The sequence below is a fragment of the Trifolium pratense genome, linkage group LG1 (genome assembly GCF_020283565.1).
Source record: "Trifolium pratense cultivar HEN17-A07 linkage group LG1, ARS_RC_1.1, whole genome shotgun sequence".
In the NCBI taxonomy this organism is placed as follows: domain Eukaryota; kingdom Viridiplantae; phylum Streptophyta; class Magnoliopsida; order Fabales; family Fabaceae; genus Trifolium; species Trifolium pratense.
In genome coordinates, this window is record NC_060059.1 from 41,709,094 (window position 1) to 41,725,087 (window position 15,994).

General features: G+C 35.4%; 2 protein-coding genes across 2 annotated transcripts; both read right to left on the reverse strand.

Annotated features, from left to right (window-relative positions):
* Positions 1–650: 650 nt before the first annotated feature.
* On the reverse strand, positions 651–10,305 carry LOC123886324 (protein ESSENTIAL FOR POTEXVIRUS ACCUMULATION 1). Its single transcript, XM_045935654.1, has 9 exons — positions 10,083–10,305; positions 8,476–8,564; positions 7,402–8,310; positions 7,185–7,314; positions 5,438–6,190; positions 2,673–5,301; positions 1,713–1,906; positions 1,526–1,585; positions 651–1,266 (listed from the first exon to the last, which is right to left on the reverse strand). The coding sequence occupies exons 1-9, from the start codon at positions 10,150–10,152 to the stop codon at positions 893–895; spliced, it is 5,208 nt and encodes a 1,735-aa protein (XP_045791610.1). The 5' UTR covers positions 10,153–10,305; the 3' UTR covers positions 651–892.
* Positions 10,306–11,919: 1,614 nt separating this feature from the next.
* On the reverse strand, positions 11,920–15,079 carry LOC123894259 (protein LIKE COV 3-like). The gene is made up of 6 exons (XM_045944213.1): positions 14,942–15,079; positions 14,786–14,838; positions 14,108–14,217; positions 13,218–13,385; positions 12,807–13,031; positions 11,920–12,058 (listed from the first exon to the last, which is right to left on the reverse strand). The coding sequence occupies exons 1-6, from the start codon at positions 15,077–15,079 to the stop codon at positions 11,952–11,954; spliced, it is 801 nt and encodes a 266-aa protein (XP_045800169.1). The 3' UTR covers positions 11,920–11,951.
* Positions 15,080–15,994: the final 915 nt, after the last annotated feature.

Sequence of the window (15,994 nt, forward strand, 5' to 3'; positions counted from 1 at the left end):
ACTTATACTGCTTTGCACTTCTTGTGCATAGGATAGTCTTTTAGAGGTTAAAGAGTCTAATGATTATGGAAATAGCATGGACATAACAACGATTCAAGGACGTGAAAACAAGGCTCTCCCAATCTAGTGCCAATTCTTGGACGTAAAAATATGTATTAATGAAGCAAACAAATAAATTTTAAATAAAAACATAATATAAAAATATAATTAGAGTTTAAGTGGTTAAGCTTGAGTTTGAAGGTAGCAAAAAAGCACAAGAAAGTGGTAGTTTGAATTGAGTTTTAAAATATTTTTGCGAACTCAATTTTATAAAATCCCTTTTAAAAACAAGTTATAAAGCTCATTTTAAAATAGATTTTAAATAAAAGAAAAACAAAAGAGAAAATCAACATCAGCAATGTTAATACACAACCAGCTCAAATATGGAGACTGCAATTTTGACATTGGTAGGGGACTGCCTGCTCAAATGTTGTCACCATAATGCTTCTGAATAATTAGCCAAGGCTTGTAATGATTTATAGAAGATCCCGTAGTTACAAACTACACAAGGACTCTATGGTTTGAACTTTGATTCAGCAAGTAAGATCATTTATATGCATAGTTGAAATCTCAATATCGTTATTCGGGAAGAGTACTCCTTGCACAAGTGATACTTATAAAATGAACATTAAATTGAATTACGACAAATATGACAGTCTTATCATGACGAATCGTCAAAGCAACTAAATTAACTAAATCAAGGGAACAAAATTGGTTATGTTGGTCAAAATGCTGCTAGAGTCTGTGTAGGAAATAAATAAAAATCCCAAGTCCAACAAAGGCATTTACAGTTTGCGACCAAAATGTATGTACATCTACCACAACAACCTTCTGCATTGATCTTAAATTACTCTTAATCTTCTACAGTCTGGATCTCACCCATCATGATCCGATTACTCACAACATTAAATCCCAAAACTAAAGGGCTAACCTTTTTCCCCTTTTTGCCTTTCTTCTTTCCACCTCCTTTGGAAGATCCTTCAGTGTGGTCCACATCCTGTATATCTGCATTAGCTGATGCAATGGCAGCAGCGCCAAGTCCGTTAACTTTCTTACCATGCTTACTCTGGAAAGCTATGTCCAACACATCTGATGGTAACATCTCCTTGTAATTGAGGAATTTATCAATGAATTGATGGTCAGGGTCAAATGATCCAAGGTTTTCTTTAAGAAGCGTCTCAGCTTCTGATCTGGATTGCTTCAAGCAAAATTCAAGGAAACTTGTATCTGCCATAACCACCAAAAAAGTTGAAAGCATTTAATAATGCATAAAGAATAACATGCTCTAAACCATAAACCTATCAGCTCTGGGAGGATTATGCAAATGATAATAATAAACAAACATACATCATAGTCTCAAATTAAACCATGGCATCATATTTGAACATCGCAAAAACATACACACCGTCATATATCATAAGCCCATAAATATTTAATTTTCAATTTCCAAATTAATGGCAACAAAAAACTGAAATGGTACAAGTACCTTTTGTCCCAATAAGCCTGACACACTCATTCTCACACCAATCTCTGAAGCCCATGGCCTCTGAAAATTTAAAGAACATGGATCAGTATTTTTAGAGAATCATCAATTGATCCAGTTAAGTGGATCAAATAAAAGGACACAACTATATGGAAATACAAACGTGGAAGCAATGTATCTTTTTTTTTACCAGAATGCTTGGTCATGGCATCATTTTTCAGTTTCAGCGCCGATTGAGAAGAGGCAGGTGATGATGATAGAGGTCGGTCAGTTGGTTTGCCACTTGCTGATTTCTGCCGGGCTAATAATCCCGATGAGTTACCTTTCACGGGTACATTTTTGGATCCCCAGCTTCCTTGGCTAGCCAGCTGAGGGAAATCTGATCTGCTTACAACAAAACTAACAATGATCAGCCATCTACATTTAGATTTTGGATTTGGCTTCTCTAAAGTAAATTAACAACAAAATTTGGGAACCCAAGATATAAAGTTTATAAGCATTTTGCTAGCAGCCAATTAGAAAGCCTTTTGCTAGCTACCAATTAGAAAGCCTTTTGCTAGCAGCCAATTAGAAAGCCTTTTGCTAGCAACCACTTAAAAAAAACCTTGCTACAAAGGATATAACCCAAGATTAAAAAAAAGAAAGAATAGAACCTATTTTATAGCCAATCAATCATGTTCTTTACTCAACTAGTTGCATCTGATTATGTGATACGGAGCAAAATTTGATTGCATGTATGCTATACATACATGTTTAATCAACAGATGCAACAAAACCCAACAATTTCAGTAAAGTATGGGAAACACTCATAGCAGTCAACTTTTCATTGAGCTCTTCTATTGGATGAATTACATTGTGCGCTGCAATTAATGTGCAGCATACAGAAAACTAATAATAATAATGATAATAATAATAATAATAATAATAATAATAATAATAATAATAATAATAATAATAATAATAATAATAATAATAATAATAATAAAGATGTATTTGGAAACTTATTTTGCTTTTGAAAAGTTGGTGGATAAATATTGAGGAGGTTTAAAAACCAAACATGCATAAAGTTGTATTTGGAAAATTGTGTAAAAAATAATCAAAACCAAACATGCATTAAATTGATAAAACATCAGAGAGACAGAAGTCATACTGCTTAGTTTCTTGCTTAGATGGTTCAATTGGACCCCAGAACAAGTCATCATCCCCTTTATATTTTGATTGATTTGAAGCATGGGAGTTTATTGGAAGTGGAGAGGCGGCTTTAGATGGAGATGAAGCTGAAATTGACCGTGAAGAAGTACTACTCCAATTAGCTTGGGCAGGCTGGGATTTCTGAGGCGTAGGCACTGGGCTCGCAGGAACTGCAGAAGAAACTTTTTTCTCCTGCTCCTTTAGAATGTCCCTTAAAGAAGTCGGTTTAGGAACCCTACCAGAATCAGTAGACCATGCCGGAGAAGGAGAAGCATTAGGTTGCTCTCGCTCTCCTTTCCAAAGAACAAAGTCTCCCAGAGAGGGTCCTGCAGGGATTGAAGGCAATTCTTTTTCCTGTAGTGCAGATCGGGAACTTTTACCTTTTTCAATTGGGCTTGAAGATATGGTCACTTCAGCAGACGTAACTGGAACTGGGGCTTTAACTCCGGAACCCTTTGATTTTCCTGACTTCTTGCGACTTCTTTTAGTATCTTTTGCCTCAATGAAGTTACTACCATCTATTGATTCTGAATGCACGGCCATATCATGCGAAGCCAATGTGCTATCTGGAACCTCCACTTCTTTTTCATTAGATTTCTTCAAAACTTCTTCAGCTAATAGATCATGCAGCGGACTTCTTTTGCTCTTCAGATTCTGAGAAATTTGAGAATTAACAGGTGTTCCTGCATTGTCTCCTCCGCGACTTTCACTAGATACCTTAACAGAGTCTGGATACGACACAACCCCAGCCCAAGGCGTTGACAGACTCATGGAATTGACAGAAGAAGTAACATCAGATACAAGTGTTTCTGTCCGTGCCTTTCTCTGTTCTTCCTGTTGAATTTCTAATAAAGACTTTGCCTTGACACTTGGAGCCGGTTTCCAAGCTCGTCCAGCAGGAACTTCGGCATTGTGTGTAGAAACAGAAAAAACTGCCTTAGAATCGTCCGCAAAGACTGTTTCATGATATTCAGCTGTCTCCGGGGCATCAGTTTCTTCAATCTGATCTTTGTTTGTTCCCCCCAACTCATTATAAATTGGGATTTCAACTTCTGACCGCTTTGATGGCTGCAAAGTTGTGTTTTTTAGCAATCCCTTTGATTGGTCAGAAGATTGTTTGCTAGATTTTTGCTTCTTAGATTTCTTCTCAGTAGCCTTTTTGGGTTCATGTGTTTCAACATGCACAGCATTGGAGCTGTCTATTCCAGCCAGCTGCTCTTGATGTGCAATATCTGATTTGATCTTCGCATCTGAACCACGACTTGCTGGGGGTAACTCAACCTCACGAGATCCTACTGAAGATTTATCAACAGCAGGTGCATCACTCTGTAAATGTATAGAAGGCATAGAAATTGCTTGTATCACACCATTGTCAGGTTTCAAGGCGCTGTCCTGAAGCTGATCCAATGACTTAGCACTGTGGTCAAAAACAGAATCCTGCACAGTGTGGGGTTCCTCTTTGGATCTGTTCAGGTCAGGCACAAGTGAACTCTCAACATGAGGAGCTGCAATTTCCTTTTTATTATTCTCATTAATTTGCTCAGCAAGAGTAGGAGCCCAGTTATTCTGAGGAACAGTATCCCCAAATAACTGGTGAGGCAGACGCATAGTTGAAGCTTTACTGTTAACTGTATAACTTGTGTCTTGGCTGACTTTAAGATGCAAATTCATAGAGTCGGTACTAAGGTCATTGTGTACACTAGGAATTGGCATCTGGGAGCTCATGGGAAAAATCTCTTGTGGGGGTTGAAGTTGAGAAGGATCCACACGCAAATTTCCCATTGGTAATGCACTTTGCAACTGTCCATAAGATGAATTGCCAAAAAGCTGGGTAGACTGTTGGTCCTGCAACATTTTGGAAAGCAGTTGTTGCTGTTGTTGCCGCAAGAGCAGCTGCTGCTCCTCCTGCTTCTGCTGCTGCTTCAGCAACAGGAGTTTATCTAACAGTGGCAGCTGTGGTGCTGAAGCAGCTGCTTGAGAATGCAACTGCAACAAGTATTGCTGTTGCAACAGATTCAATATTTGTGGATCTTGTGATAAACCGGAAGATAGTAGCTTCTCTGCTGTCAAAGAACTGGCTGGGCTATCCGCAGTTTGAGCCAATAAATTGCTTAAAGACAACTGATTTTGTGGTGTCAGCCTTTGTTGTTGAATTCCAAATGGCATTTGAGGGAAATTCTGATCATGTCGTGGGTCAATTTTATTCTGAAGGAGATCCATTCCACCTTGTAAGGGATTATTTGGCCATCCAGCAGTGCCATTATTTATGCCTGCAGATGTCCTGTCAGATAATCCTTGGATTATCGACAACCACTCAGAACTTTGGGACTGTGGTTGACGCGAATTGTCACTCACTGAAGACAGGAGCTTTGAATGCAGATCTGGGACATCTGATTTTGGAGCAAGGGATGCTGCATCCTGCCCTGGCCAATATGGATATGAATTGGGTAAGGACATCTGGCGTTCAAGTTCCATCCGCTTGGCAAGCAAGTAAATGTTGTTTCCACTATCTATTCCCGATGGGCCCAGATTGCCTATTCCCGATGGGCCCAGATTGCCAGAATTATTTCCAGCAAACCCTTGAAAACCTGATAGCATATAACATAATTGTCAAACCACGTTCAAATGAATTAAAGATAACAGGTAATAAATAAAATAAATGGAAATAAATTACATCTAAATAATCAAAAGAAATGGAAATAACTAAACATAGCAGATAAGAACCTTCTGATAATGCCAGGTTGTTAATTGTAGGACTGCTCCTGTTACCAGACATGAGTGACTCCAGATACCTATTTTCAACTCCGGTTTCAGGACCCTGCCAATGTCTAGAATCACTTTTCAACATCTCAACCTCACTCAAGCCAGTGACAGCATTTCCAAATGTAGCAGGATTTTGGCGGCCAGTTATATCTGCCAATTCAGGTTGTGGTGCAGAAAATCCTGGTGGTGGCCGGGCTTTAGCTCGTAAATGTGGCATGACATCACCAAGAGAAAACCAAGATGAGTCAGCTGCTGAATTTTCCAGACGAACAGGTAAATCAATACCAAAATATCCAGCCTCAAACCATCCAATAATATCAATTCCTTTAAATGGGCCTTGGATTAGACCCTTAGGATCTTTATACAAAAGAGATAACTCCTCTGGAGCAGTCGGAGGAACTCTTCTGGTTCCAAGTTCACTTTCCAAAGCACCAGATAGCTGCCTTTTAACAACGGGATCTTCACTAGCGCTCCACTTACCTACTTCTTTGGACTCAGATACAAAACCCAATTTACTTTCCCATTGACTTTGAGTATCTTTTGGGTGGTGTGAACTCTCATCTGATTTCCTTAGTCTAACATCACTAGGTTCATCTCTGCTATTGGCTCGCCATGCAGCACCAGAATGAAGAGAACTATTTCCTTCAAAGGAGGGATCTCTATTACTGGATAACTCATCGGCAACTTTGTAAGAACCTCCATCTTCACCTCTATCTGTGCATAAAAGTTGTTATAAAAACTAAACAGTATGTGCAGAAAAAGGAAATTATACATAAAAAATGCCAAAAACATTATAGCACACATTAGGCTGAGTTTTACTTGATTTACACGCATAGATGAGGAAGAAAAGAATCAGTATCAACTTGATAATAATAATAATAATAATAATAATAATAATAATAATAATAATAATAATAATGTAGTAAAACACTAAAACATGGTAGAAATAGGAGAGAGAAAAAGTAGACGGAAATTCATGAACTAAGCTAAGCTTGTTTGAGGAATGTAAACAAACCCATCAGACCTACTTATTTATCTTAAAAATTGAGGTTTTCTCAGTTTGCACTATAATAAAATAAATTACACCTTTGATGAAATTAAGATAGAGATAACTGAGATATCGTTTGATGATATGAAAAAAACCTAATTCCAAGGTTATATAATCATCAGTCATGCCTTAATTTTTAACATTTTGGAGGATATACTAAGATACCTGTATCTTTTCAAATTAGTTAGGCAGCTATAAATGACTATAACTTTGAGCAATTCAAATTAACAATTTAACAGTATAATCAATGGGGGATTATGGCAGTAGTGAAAAATCTGCAGCATAAATATGGTGTTGCAGCCATAGCATAAACGTAACGGATATAGCAGGCGTTGTACCCTACGTCCCTACGGAAGATGGCACACAATCCACCATGTCATTACTGCTCTGTGGCAACAATTCAACAACACTGAAACTTAAGCCATGACCATAATCTCTGAAATTAACAGCTATAATGGTGCTATAACCCCTATAACATAGCAGAAATTGGACAAACCCCTATTATTTTATGATCAAGTATTGTCAAATAGTGGCGCGGCATGGCAGAATTTGATCAGATTGCTATTTTTCGCAATTGATAACAATGATTTCAGAAAGTTATTCAACACAGAAAGTTATTCAACACCAGAAACTATCTATAAGCATATATCCCAAGTGTACCTTGAAGAGGAGTGGTTCCAGGCTTCATACGTCTAGTATGAGTAAAATCTGTCGAACCCCTTCCATCTTTCGTCACTTGAGGTGCACTACTACTAATTATCTCTCCTTTGTCAATACCATTTAAGACAGACTGTTAAAATAGAAAAAACAATATATTAAACCACAAGAAAAAAAAAACATTGCCATCCACTAAAATATTAACAAAGAGACTGTGTACCAGTTCCTCGGAACTTGGTGTCATAAGAGCAAGAGGCTCCAATGGTTCATCCTGTGTAAGACTCGGAACCTGCACAAAATCATCAACAAGTTTTCTATTTCTGCCCATATTAGTAACTCTGTACACATCAAGCAACCTTGTCCTGTTATATCTGAAGGGGCAATTTTCTTCATGTCCACTCTCTACTTTGTCTAATGCAGTTCCAGGATATGTGCTATTCAAAGAGCTACCACCAGAGACACCACGGCCGTGTCCAGGACTGAAGACTGGTGGAGGTGTATTCTCCCCACGACCACGGCCATAGGAAAATGTAGAGCCTTGTTTGTGGGGTGGTGTGCTTTGGGAATGAGGAGGCTCTACCCTTCCACGGTTTTGTGCAAAGTTAGGCCTCCATGGTCGAATGTGATCTCCGTCCTTCTCATCCTTCCCATGAGACAAACCTTTATCCAGATGTATATCACCATCTTTTCCTGAATCACTCCATTTTTCACGAAGACCTTCGGGATCCTTATCATTAGGACCCCAGCGTGAGTTCCACTTGCTCTCACGCCGCTGATCAAAGTTACCTTCCCGGTTTCCTGAATCATTCCATCTATGACTATCAGATGGAGCACGACGTGGTTCTCCTAAGTTCTTTGGAGCTGGATTTTCTCCCCATCGATCCACCTTCCGAGAATCACCTAGGTCTTTGTCCCCATCCCTCCAACGATCCTTACGTATGGAGGAGGACTTGGTGTCTCTCTCAGTGTCTCTCTCTTCATCACGCCAACGATCACGACGTCCACTTTCTGAGTCAAACATAGATGGCCTAAAGACGTCCTTTCTCTTCTGTGCATCCTCTCCATCACCAGATATCTTAACAGTCTCTGAGCGACTGCCATGTGATGGATTTGAGATCACATGGTTTTCCTGAATCAGAAGAGATAGATAAGGAAAAGGACAAGCTAAAAATTTAGAATCGGGTATAAAAAAATTTGGGATGTTATGGCTGCACTAAAATCTAATTCACAGAAAAACATTCCACAAAATTATAAACAGACAAAAAAAAAGCATCCAGAAGTAGTTGATACAAACCATAGGTCCTGTTCCAGATTTATTCTCCCCTGGCTTTGACAGAAGCCATTGTGGTGAAAGTGGAATCGGATTGTCAGAGCCTTGGACATCTGTACAAAAGGGAGAGAAATTTCAGTTAATAAAAAAAAAAATCAGTAGCTATTAACAACTATTTCAGCGAGAGAAGACAGGACATATGAAGCATGAAAAACCTAATAATGCAATTAAATGCCATGAAGAAAAACCCAAAAGTTAGAACAGAGTTTATCACGCACTTAATCATCCCATGAAGGAAAAAACCTTTCAACAATTGACATAACATAAATGCCCGCTCTTCTGTTCTAATTCTAACAGACACCCCTAACCACAGTATGATAGAAATTATGCATTGATCGTTTCTAGCAGTAAGCAGCTAAAATCAGCTGGTTCAATAGATGTTTATTATGTGGAGACCTTGGACACTTACAACATGAAAAATGCAGCAATGCCTAATAATAATTAAGGCATGCACAAAAAGGAATTGACATGTAGATAAAAAGAAGCACAAAACACATCAATATATCAGACATTTCATGGAAACCCCATCCAAATACATTTGAGAAATCACAATAATTAAATTAGTTTCACTAGTTGTTCACCTGTAATCCAAAAATACAACTTGCTAAAAAAAACTAAACGGTTGAGCAACACCTAGAAAGATAAAAATGTACCAAGATAATGTTTTTTTTCATTATTTGGCAAGCCAACGCAGTTATAGCTCAAAATTCAAAATGTTTTCAATTCCAATCATAAGAAACTAACATGCCCAAATTACAATCTAAATTTCTAAGTAGTGAACTCTACCAAGTATCTTCAATAAACTAAAAAACAAAACAAAAAACAGTACTGACACTATAATCAGCCTCAAGATAATGTTTTCTTCATTACTTTGGCAAGCAAACACTGTAATACTCACAAAATGTACCAAGATAATGTTTTTATTCATTATTTGGCAAGCCAACGCAGTTTTCCCATCAAAATGTTTTCCGATTCCAATCATAAGAAACTAACATCCCCAGATTACAATCTAAATTTCTAAGCAGTGAAATCTACCAAGTTTCTTCAAAAAAAAATTAAAAAATAAATAAAAAACAAAACAAGAAAACAGTAGTGACACTATAATCAGCCTCAAGATACTTTTTTTTTCATTACTTTGGCAAGCAAACACTGAAATAACACAAAATACCAAATATTTACCAATTTCAGTCATAAAAAACTAACATCCCCAAATTACAATCCAAAGTTCTGAGCGGCGAAATCTACCAAGTATCTTAAAAAAAAATTAAAAATTCCAAAAGCAGTGACAATCACTGCACTTCAAAGCCGCAAAATTGCGGAACTCAAAATTGCAACAAATGCACCACATAAGAAGAAAAAAATGAAAACAAAAGAGCGAAATGCAGCGTGTAAACCCTTGAGTAACGACAAATTCATCGATGTAAAAAAATCCAAAACCCTAAAAAAACTGAAAACGCAAAATGAACCGCATTACGGTTATAATAAAAACAAAACCCGAAGTTGATAAGAGGAGCTAGGGTTTAATTGAAAAACGAGATAATAATGATGGAGAATTATTTCGAGGTTAAAACCTTTGGAGATCTGCAATGGAGAAGCAGAGTTAGCGTTGAGACGAGTATCGGAAGTTGAGTTTTGAGCCATTGATGAACGAACGAAGGAAAAAGAGTGAGAACGAACACTGAGATGAGATGAAAGGGTGCGTGCGTGCGTTCGTGCGAGGGAGAAAACGTAGGTTAAGGTTCAGAACACAATATAAATGGGTAGTGTACACGTTAAGAGTTTGTAACTTTGTATGCGCACGTTAGTGGAAGTCTTTGTTATACGAGGTGAGAAATTGACACGCGCTGTGTAGTTGAACGTGTGTGACACGTTGTTGGGTTTTGGAGTTCGTGTTGTGTACGCGCGTTGAGGGTGAAAAATTCGATGGGTTTTATTTTTTTTTTGGATTTTCCCTCGTCGATTGATTTTTAGTGGTGCTCCTATTTCTCATTCAACTTGTTTTTTGAAAAATTTCTTAATTCAATATTTGAACTAGACTAGACTAGACTAAATATTTCATTCATCTCACAGATTAATATTTAACCTAGTTAAATACAGTAGTAACTTGTGCACAAAGAAAAAAAAAACAACTTGTGCACAAAGAAATACAGCAGTAACTTGATAAGGAATCTGGTATCCCACTTATTCACCTTAAGGTAAAATTTTTATCGTTAGGTATTTGATAAAAAGAAAAAATAGTAACTTGATATCAATGATGGATTGATTTATTTTTATTTTAGGAAAATGTTAAACGGTATCTTTGGGATACTTCATACTTGTTAAACATACTAATAAGAAAATTTTAAAATTTGTGAATTTAATATCTTAAAAATATAAAAAGTTATTTTTTTAGCATTAGTTTTACCCTTACTTTTCTTTTAAAGTATACTTAAGAATTGTTTCTGAGGCGGTGTTTAGAATAATTTTTTATTTTAATTTTTTTATTACAATGATGGATTGAATTAAGTGATAAGAGATTTTGATTTCTTAAGGATCTGGTCACAAATTTAATTTTAAATTTTTGTGTATAGACAAAATTCAAATTAGATAGAGATAATTCACTTTATGTATAATATATCTCACGTTTTAACATACTTATTGTAACATCTCTTGATTTCAGGGTTAAAACAACTTGACTAACTTAACACATTCTTGTATGTTATGTCATGATAAAAATGAAAGTATCAATGTAAGGGACCCAAAATGGGGTAAACTCCCTTAGACTGTTCTATTGTATTGATGAAGTAAGTAAGATAAGTTTCATAACACTTGCATATGTTGGGTATAGATATCATGTTAATTAATGTATTGTAATCCAAATGATGATATAAGAGTCGATGGTTTAACCGACTCTTTGTATATAAAAAGTTTTTCTGGCCAATGTGTTTAAGCAGCGAATTTTGTTAATGAAGCAAGCAGTGATGCTGCAAGTAAACGTGGATGGAAAAACTTCAATTTGAATGAGAGTATATCTAAAATAAATGGACAAACTTACATTCGAAGGAGAAATTATTGGTGTATCAAGTGTGAGTAAGAGCCTCGCATTAGATAAAAAAATTGATGTGAATCACCTTGATCAAATATATCAATTTTTCATGACTCAATTATCTCTAAAATTTAAGATCAAAACGAGTATTTTGTCTGCTCGAGCAACACGGAAGAGGAAGAACAACAACCATCATAAAAAAATAGCTAGCTATATCAACTCTTCCCATTGGGATTAAGAGGTAAAAAATTGCACTTTCTACATAAAAGTTGAACTAGTTAGAATCATAAGGGTGAGCAATTGAATGAATAAGAAGGACAGCCTAGAAATAATACAAAATTCTATTTACTCTCAGATCAACAAGGAAACTACAATTGAAATGAACACACACATGTGCTCACAAATTATACCATCATTATACTTGTGATGTTGCAAATGTGGGAATTCTTGAGGCATGTTTGGTAAGAGCATCCCCTGTAGTCAATATTTGAGGTACTGACATGCCACCAGAGATAACAATTTCTGTATCATCAAAAGATATAACGTGCATGTTACAACCTGAGATCATAATCATTAACCAAATAAATAGTACACCCCCAATTTTATCTGTAGACATATATCCTTCACCTTACTTCATGCTTCAAGTAAATAAAAATAATAAGTAGTTTGTTAGCTTGTCATATTCATATATCATATAGTGTTTAATTAGTCCATGACATTTGTACCAAAATAAATAAATAAATTAGTCCATAACATTTTTGTCAAATTTGTCATGTTAGCCCTAAATGTCAAATTTTGCTATGTTAATTAGCCCTAAATGTTTGTTGATATGACAACATTGACGCAAATGATTCGACTCGGGTTGATTCAATTAGTATATGTAGTTGACTCATGCTCTACAAGAGTGAGTTTAACTCACATTATCGGTAATCTCTAAGTCAGTGTTTTCTAAACTTTGAGATTTGTCCTGACTCTAATGAGTCTCCAAAACGCAACTCACCTAAACTTTACAAGAGCATGATCCATATATAACAAGTGTGACAAAACATTGTAGATTAATTATCATAATTGTTTCCACGAAGGGGTGAAATAGAAGAGTTGTAAAGCGAGAAAAGTTGGTGATTTACTCTTAAGATGTTACGAGTCATCTCACTCATATTATTCAATATTTAATTTTTCATCTAATACGTAACTTTTAACTCACACATTTAACGCATGTAGTAAAAACAATCAAGTTGCGTACTACTTGGTAAGAAACGTGTATACTTACCGATTCCTTCACGAACCGAGAGATTAGGCCTCAAAATATCATTTGGGCTAATGAGAAAAATATCTCCAAGGTATAAGTGATTGGTGGGAATATAAACACAATAAAGCTCTTCTTCATCTCTGATCTTTCGTAGGGTTACTGTAGATGTGATGAACCCCAATACATACTCTCCAATACGAGGGTGCCTAACAAGGGCCACTTCCTTGAAAGCATTCGAGCTTTGATCTGCAAAGTAAGCGAAAAATTTAGAGTATCAAACAACACAATTATGTGACGGTTTGAGGCTTGAGCTAAAGGTGTGTCTGATGTTAGACACATGTCAATGTTAGTGTTAGTATAATGTTAAGTGTACGTGCTTCATAATGAAAGAAACGACGTTGAGTTCTTCGAATGCATTCAAAAAAAATATACCTGGTGATATTGCTGCACTTATTTGCTTGGAGGCAGCATATATGTAGCTTACAAGAGGCATTTTCTTGATGAACCATTCACCAAGGGTAAGAACAGAAGTTCCTAACCATGATGACATGAAAATTCCAACTAGGAATATGAAAGTGATGGATGAAACAAATCCAAGACCTGCCCAATTATTCAAACTAATTAATTAGAAGGCATCATAAGTATGGTAGTTGAAACTTTAAATCATGCTTCCTAAAAGGCATAAATGTAGTATATGGGACAAATATTTCATGATATTTTTATATTTAATTAGGTAATGAATTGTTGCCGTGAAGTATATGGTGAACACTCATGCCTTCAAGTTTTGTTTATCCAACATCATTTTTTATATTTAATTATTTTAAAGTGAATTTAAATGTTGGATTAATTTTTGCAACAAGATACTGGTACTGTTGTACTCAAGAAAGCTCCAGCGCAACAAAGAATTCTACTTATAACTTATAAGCTCTTATAATAAAACAGACTTATTTGGTAAACGTTTACCAAACAAGTTTATAAGTATTAATTAAACATATGTTTTTTTTATGTTATTTCATACTTATAAACTAATTTAACTGCTAATTTTACCAAACATTACAAATTCAATCAGCTAGCTTATTCGTTATAATCTAAAAGTTAGCTTATAAACTATATTCATCCGTTATAAGTTAGTTTATCAGTTATCCACTATTTTATCAAACCGAGCCTCAATATATATATCAGAGATTAAAAAAATCAATGCACTCTTAAAGCTATAACCAACAACATGGCCAAATACTTCAACAATTTAGCTTATAACTAGTGTAAATAGAAACACTCATATTCTTAAATCAAAATGTAAGAAATATAAATGATGAACTTACCAAAAATATTGATCCCGAGTTGATTGTATATAGGGGAGAAGAAACCATCAACAAACCGAACAAATCCCCATGTGACATAGAATGTTATTGCAATTGGAAGAAGGATGACACTGCATATGACATTACATTATTATTTCTATTAAGAATGGTAAATAATACTCCATAAATACTAAAAAAAAATAATGCCAAGGATGAAAGCAAAAACAATGCTTAGTGAGTGTTGCAAGTTCTTTTTGGTACATAGAACCGGTTAACATTGTGATGAGAGAATTGACAACACGACTCTCCTATAATTAAAGAATCAGAGTTCAATTCTCAAAGCTATTTAGGAGAAATCTAACACTGATAATAAAAAAATGATATGTCCTACTCGAAAATTGGTCATATAACAGATCCAAAAGACCTTAGAATGTCTATTTGAGTGTTAAAATCCTAGAGAAACCTCCACCAAAATTTTCATGTGCTTTCAACCATTTTGGATCACAAAAGTTTAAGGGGTTCTATAAGTTGTCTTTTATTACCACCATGTCACTATGTGAATCTCTCTAACCATGCAAATCTCAATAAAAAAAATTATACTCAAGATCAACTATATCATTAATATACATCATCAAAACACAATTTAAAAATAAGAGAAAATTATGTGTAATCATCTAAATAACAAAATTGTGTATGTACCATCCTGTCATAAACTTCTTTGAGGCCCAGCTTCGAATCACTTTTGAAAATGCCTGATAAAACAAAAACGGAAAGAATAATGTAACACCGATAAAGCGACAAATATTGTTACATACATGTGTAATTTGATCTCTTCTCATATAATAAAAACGTTACCTCTTGGCCAGAGTGATGTGGGGTGGAGAGAACAATGCCGGGAGACGAAGAATTGGAGGATGATTTAGAACATACATTTTCAGAATTAATGTTTGTTGAGACTGGAATGAGAAGCTCCAGATCTCTTGAAGCAGACATCCTCTTTGTAATTATTTCTTTCTATTATTGTTACTTCTTCTCTCTTACAGGGGTCTAGGACCGAGTAATAGTCGGAAATTAGTAACAAAACAACATTAAAAGCTTATAAAAAAAAAAACAGAACAACATTAAAATAAATTTTAACTAATTACCAAGCTTAACAACAATTTTTTATGTAAGTGCATATGTATTTTTTTTATTTTTACTTTCTAATAGTCCAGTGACACGTCATGTTTTTATTTGGAGAATTTTTTTTATCCTATTATTACCATAATACACATATTTTTGATTGCCTAATTTTTAATAGATGTTGAGTAAATTGCCTACAATTAGTCAAAAGACAATCTAAAAAAAAAAACTTAATTTTTAAATTCACCATACAGTAACACTTTTGTACCACGTTAATCCATGTTTCTTTGGGGTAATGGAGTTATTTTTAAAGGTAATGGAGGGTATGCTTGATGTTGTGCAACAAATTATGCTTCACGCTAAGATGTACGGTAATTCATTTGAGGGAGAGTATTAGTACCAAGGTACATACTCGTACTTTAATTAATGTTCATACACGTACATTAGTTTTTCTAAAAATGTCGTACCTCGTACCGGTACCTGTATGGGGTACCCAGGAAGGTTCCGGAGAATGTTAGAGATAAACGGCTGCACATGACACCACAATTTTAGGGGCACTATTTTTTTTTTACTTAGTGTGTGTTTATGTGTGTGCGTAGAATCGCATGTGCGTGCAATCGCGTATGTGTACATTCATGTGTTAAAAATAAATTAATTAAATAATTATTAAATTAAATTTTAAAATTGTAGAATTCTTTTGTAGAATTAAAAGTTATCATAAGGTTATCGAAAAACTACTCTTTGTGAGAAGGTTTTTGATCTTTTAAGGTTTGGTTTTCATCCATT

What these genes read in the sequence shown, in the direction of transcription:
- LOC123886324 (XM_045935654.1), bottom strand. Translation starts at nt 10,152, where the DNA reads ATGGCTCAAAACTCAACTTCCGATACTCGTCTCAACGCTAACTCTGCT. An exon ending in TGGAACCACTCCTCTTCAAG is followed by an intron (nt 6,191 to 7,184) that starts GTACACTTGGGA and finishes TTTTATGCACAG; the next exon opens with ATAGAGGTGAAGATGGAGGT. An exon ending in CAACCTGGCATTATCAGAAG is followed by an intron (nt 5,302 to 5,437) that starts GTTCTTATCTGC and finishes ATATGCTATCAG; the next exon opens with GTTTTCAAGGGTTTGCTGGA.
- LOC123894259 (XM_045944213.1), bottom strand. Translation starts at nt 15,079, where the DNA reads ATGTCTGCTTCAAGAGATCTGGAGCTTCTCATTCCAGTCTCAACAAAC. An exon ending in CACATCACTCTGGCCAAGAG is followed by an intron (nt 14,839 to 14,941) that starts GTAACGTTTTTA and finishes TTGTTTTATCAG; the next exon opens with GCATTTTCAAAAGTGATTCG. An exon ending in CTCGGTTCGTGAAGGAATCG is followed by an intron (nt 12,059 to 12,806) that starts GTAAGTATACAC and finishes TTGATGATACAG; the next exon opens with AAATTGTTATCTCTGGTGGC.